This window comes from Beta vulgaris, chromosome 1 (assembly GCF_026745355.1).
Source record: "Beta vulgaris subsp. vulgaris cultivar EL10 chromosome 1, EL10.2, whole genome shotgun sequence".
Classification (NCBI taxonomy): domain Eukaryota; kingdom Viridiplantae; phylum Streptophyta; class Magnoliopsida; order Caryophyllales; family Amaranthaceae; genus Beta; species Beta vulgaris.
This window is the reverse complement of record NC_079202.1, coordinates 42,392,483-42,397,363: the sequence shown is the minus strand read 5'-3', so window position 1 is coordinate 42,397,363 and position 4,881 is coordinate 42,392,483. Positions and strand designations below refer to the sequence as shown.

Below are 4,881 nucleotides of genomic sequence, written 5' to 3'. Positions count from 1 at the left end.
TTTTTTACAAAAGAAACGTTAGTTTTTGGGCAGCCCATTGTTGCACTATAAGTTATGGTGTAACAGTTATACCGAAGAATTTGTGAAATTTTATATCTTTCTTGTGTCGACTTAAAAAAAATAAGTGTCTTTAAAAATATTTGTCAAAGATAATAGTTACTAACCTATGTAACTAAGTAAGTGACACACTTCTCCCTTTTATTTTAGAGCTTTATGAGAGGAGTGTGTCACTTATTTGGATACTAGTTGTACTGCGCGCAAGCTACCCCAAAATATCGTAATGGCAAGTGTTTAATTGTTTTCCCAAACTCAAACACAAAGAAACATAGTTCTCCCAAATAGTTAATTACGATGTCAATTACTATAATGGTGTGTGATTAGGGGTTGAGGAGGTAATTATAGTAAAAAGGAGGTAGGGGTGGGGAATGCCTTACTTATGTTTGTCAGTTTGTCTAAAGGACGGGGCTTATGAGAGCATTAGTGGAAAAAACTCCTTGTGCTACTTGTCAAGTGCTTCGGTTGAATAATCAACCCAAGCACTTGTGAAAATTTTAATATAAAAAATTTACAAGTGCTCCGGTTGAATAGCCCACCGGAGCACTTGATGTCAAGTGCTCCGTTTAAATAGTCAACCGGAGCACTTGTTAATAAGTGCTCCGGTTAATCAACCCAAGCACTTGCACAAGTTTTCCTCTAAATAATTATTTTCCTTTTACTCTCTCCTCACTGTTCATAATATCTAAAAGCCATAATATCTAAAAGCCCAAACCCCTTTCACTTAAGCCAGTCCGAAACTGTTGCCATACAAAAAAAACCCTAATTTATCCCCTCTCATCAGTCATCTTGCGCCTCAACGCACAAACAATAGTAACCATAACCATGGCAGCGACACCACCATCTCCAGTCCACTCAGTGCAATGCTTCGGTCGCAAAAAAACCGCAATCGCAGTAACCTACTGCAAGATCAGTCGCGGTCTAATCATGATCAATTGAACCCCAATCGAGCTAGTTCAACCGGAGATCCTTCGCTACAAAGTGTTCGAGCCCATCCTTTTACTTGGTCGATCTAAATTCAACGGTGCCGACATGCGTATTCGTGTGAAAGGAGGAGGTCACACTTCTCAGATCTACGCTATCCGACAAAGCATCGCCAAAGCATTGGTCGCTTACTACCAGAAATTTGTTGACGTGGTGCTCGTGCTAGGTTCCAGAATTCTTACCGTTTTCATATGCAATGGTACAGTAAGTACTTCAATGTATGTTTCGAGTTTCGGATTATATTTGATATCAAATCTTATGTCTGAATGTTTATGTTTAGTGAACCTAATTAAGGTTAGAATTAATAGGTGAATTGTTGCAGCAATCTGTTCATCCTCCTTTTTCCTTAGATTGCATCTCTTTTTCTAGTTAAATTTCTTTAATTGCATATTTCGTTGGTATGTTTTCATATTTTCTGGGAATTTGCAATTTAAGCCCTATTTTCTGTTTAAAATTATAATGTTAGTCCACAGATTTTTGAGCATTCTCAACGTCAAGGTTTTCATCTAGGTTTCAGTAATGACTTGGTTTTAATAATGTATTCGTTTGAAATTCTGTTTTTTTTTTTTTTATCGTATGGCTTGGTTTCACCTATTACTTCTATGTTAGCTCTTGTCCTGTCTGATGTTAATTTCTCTCTGAAATATCATTTACCTGGGTTATTCTTCAGTTTTAGTTTCTTTTGGTCAAGTGTGATGTAAGAGATATCCTTGGGTGGGACAAATTTTTAGCCAAGAGGTGCCACCAACTTCTGGCCAGCCTGTCAAAGAGCCCATGTTCATTCCAGTTGCAATGGATTTACTACCGAGAAGACAGATGCCTACTAAGAAAATAGAACACTTGAAGCTTTCATTATTTGTGCTTAATCTTATAGCTTCACTCTTGAATTCAGATTAGATATTGCGATGACGATTCCACTATATTTTGGGCGCTAGGTCCTGATTTAGGAGTCATAGTCAAACGTGTTGAGTGTTGCGGAAAAGAAATCAAAATGAGTATTCCATTTGAGGAATTGGATTCGGGGGAGGTACAAGATATATTTTGCTTTTGCACATTTTATCAATTCTTTATTTTCATGCATAAGCTTGTCAATGGCTAAAAATCTTAGATTTTGTTATAAAAGTATTTAGTTAACATCAATTTCTTATTCAATCTACATAGCAAGAGTTCTGCCATATACTGAATGTAATTCATGTTATAGGAATGTCCATTTGAAGTGGAGTTGAAGGTTCATTATTGCTTGAGTTATGGATTAATGCATTTCATGAAGGTTATAGGAATGTCCACCTGCAATATTATGCATTTTTTGACAGAAGATTTAAAGAATTGGTTGGTGTTTCTTCTGCCCATTTTGCATTTTTATTGTATAAATGGTTTTTCAATAACTCGACAAACTATAAACCAACCTCAATGTATTGACAGATCTATGGACATTATAATTTTCATAATAATTATTCCTGGAAGTGTCTAATGTTATGCAAGGTGTTAATTGAAGAAGTCTACTTCCATCTTATATAGTTACTGAGTTTTTTTTGGCTAGGTTTCCAATGGTGGGCCAGGTAATGGATGGATTGAGCTTGTTCTCGTCGAGGCCAAGGATCTTGTCGGTGCTGACTTCAGGGGAACAAGTGACCATATGTTAAAGTCCAGTATGGAAATGAGACGAGGAGAACAAAGGTATTATGCTGAAACATGGTTTTCTTATACCTGAAATGGTAGCCTTAATGTAAATGTAGTAATAAGTCACTGGAAATCTGAAACTGCTTAGGAAGTTGTTGCGTTAACTGTATGTAGCAATATGAGTTGCTGGCTTGCTTGTCAGTGGGCAAGGCTGGTGACATGTTTTGACCTCCTAAAACCTGTCTTTGCCACATTTGTTGTTGTTTGGCCAAGTTTAGAGTGTCATGCTTTTTAAAGATGACCCTGTTATATTTCCTACTTTGGTTTGCAAGTGCTCACTTTTCTCATTTTCCGAATATTAAATATAGTGCTTAAATTTTACTTTGGCATATCCATGAAGGTTGTATACAGGACTCTGGATCATATATGGAACCAAACGTTTGAATTTTCCGATGATGGAAGTCAATTCTAATATGCACTTTGTTGTTGCAAACCACCTTGAAAAGCTAAAATCACCTGAAAAACTCAAAATAATGAATGAAGATTTTCATTCTTTTTCCAAGAAAATCATATTTTTTCTTAAATTACCCATTTCTAATTCTCAACATCACCAAAGACTTTCTATTGAGGTTGATTTGTGTGATTCTATTGCGCAGTTGAAGGAGAATCACTACCAAATTGAAGGTCTAATTATCATAAACTTTTCCCTTTTCTTTTCCCATTTTCTTGTTGTTTATATGGGTTTTTTAATGTATTTTTGTAATCCTTAATTTTGTAGTATAATCATGGGAAATTTGGAATTATATAATGAGGTTATTTTTCTGAACTTGACGTAGCAAAATTATGTTATACATGGGGTTGGAAAAAAAAGTTCTAGTAACAATTACAGATATATTAATTTGATTTGCTATCCTTTGAGATTCGGTTCATTTCCTAAACCAATGGTTGAAAATGCATGATCAGAAAAATAGTGGATCTTTTATGAGTCATAATCTGAACTAATTAATGAAAGAAAATGGAAAGTATCTTAAATGGCTAATCTTTACATGGAGGATTAATAAAGGTTTATAAATTTATGATGGAATCAAAATCCCTTATGATCTCATCTCCCTAAAACAAATTAGTATGTTGATGTTACTTTTTTTGCCTCCTATTCTTTGTATTTTCAAGAGTTGTAATATCTGAAAGATGTTTTATGTTATTTATGGTGCTAATTAGTAATTAATACCTTTCACAATTGACAAAGAAGTTTCTGTAATCTGTACTAAATGTGGATAGTTGATTTACTGGTTTTCCTAAACGTCTATTAACATTGTACGTGGAGAGGATTATTGAGTTGCAGGATAATAGATATTTACGCGAATATGAGCTCACAGACGGATCTGAGATCGATATTTTGATTAAGCCATCCTCAGTGCCTACGCCTTCTGGCATAACGAACACAATCTCGAACACGAGTGCAAAGAAGTTGAAAGTCATCGTGCTATCAAAGTGTGAAACTAAGAGGCTGATTGTGGATGTTAATCCCATGGAAAGAGTTTAGGTGCTTTTTTAAAGACAGATTTTGTATGTACTTCTGTTATACTATAATGTTAGTGATGAAATAAAGGGCTGAAACTGTGCAAATATAAGTTTTAAGGAATGAGCTGGAAAAGCTGCAACATGAAATGCATGGAACGCTTGCATTCATTTGTAAAATGTGCAGGCAGATGCTGCTTTTGGATTGCATTTGTAAAATGTTAGTGATATTATTACTATATTATGCTACTAGCTGCTGCTAGCTTGTATGCTGGCAGTAGCAGTGGTTTTTTTTAAAAAAAAGAAAATAATTCAAGTGCTCCGGTTGTTAAGAAAAAACCGGAGCACTTGATTCACAAGTGCTCCGGTTTTTTCTTAACAACCGGAGCACTTGAATTATTTTGAGCATATAATAATCACAAGTGCTCCGGTTATTAATACAACCGGAGCACTTGTGAATCTAAGTGCTCCGGTTTTCAACCGGAGCACTTGATAAATGCTCAAGTGCTCGTATGGCGTCTGCTACGGGTCAAATACGGAGCACTTGTACGATTTTTAACCGGAGCACTTGATGTTTTTTCCACTAGTGGAGGGATGAACATACTCAAGATTAGGGGTGTACGGTTTTAGACCGGGACTGAAATTCGGACCCAAATCGGATAGGAATTTCTATCCGGTTTCCGGTCCGTGAAAATTTGGGATTTC

At 35.8% G+C, this 4,881-nt stretch overlaps 1 protein-coding gene across 17 annotated transcripts; it reads left to right on the top strand.

Moving 5' to 3' along the window:
- The first annotated feature begins 673 nt into the window (after window positions 1–673).
- On the top strand, window positions 674–4,386 carry LOC104894581 (hypothetical protein). Of its 17 annotated transcripts, XM_048643172.1 has the most exons (5): window positions 730–1,242; window positions 1,931–2,065; window positions 2,240–2,367; window positions 2,579–2,715; window positions 4,001–4,386. In XM_048643172.1, exons 1-4 carry the CDS (start codon window positions 1,087–1,089, stop codon window positions 2,679–2,681), a joined length of 522 nt encoding a protein of 173 aa, XP_048499129.1. In that variant the 5' UTR covers window positions 730–1,086; the 3' UTR covers window positions 2,682–2,715; window positions 4,001–4,386. The 17 variants fall into 17 exon arrangements, 8 of the variants coding, with proteins under 8 accessions (XP_048499129.1, XP_048499146.1, XP_048499143.1 ...); XR_008968636.1 differs by having other exon boundaries at window positions 728–1,256; window positions 1,709–2,065; window positions 2,579–4,386; XR_007273498.2 differs by having other exon boundaries at window positions 730–1,237; window positions 2,579–4,386.
- Window positions 4,387–4,881: the final 495 nt, after the last annotated feature.

Coding starts and splice junctions, on each gene's coding strand:
- LOC104894581 (XM_048643172.1), top strand. CDS start 1,087: ATGCGTATTCGTGTGAAAGGAGGAGGTCACACTTCTCAGATCTACGCT. Junction 1,243..1,930: donor TTTTCATATGCAATGGTACA/GTAAGTACTTCA, acceptor TCTTGAATTCAG/ATTAGATATTGCGATGACGA. Junction 2,066..2,239: donor AGGAATTGGATTCGGGGGAG/GTACAAGATATA, acceptor TTCATGTTATAG/GAATGTCCATTTGAAGTGGA.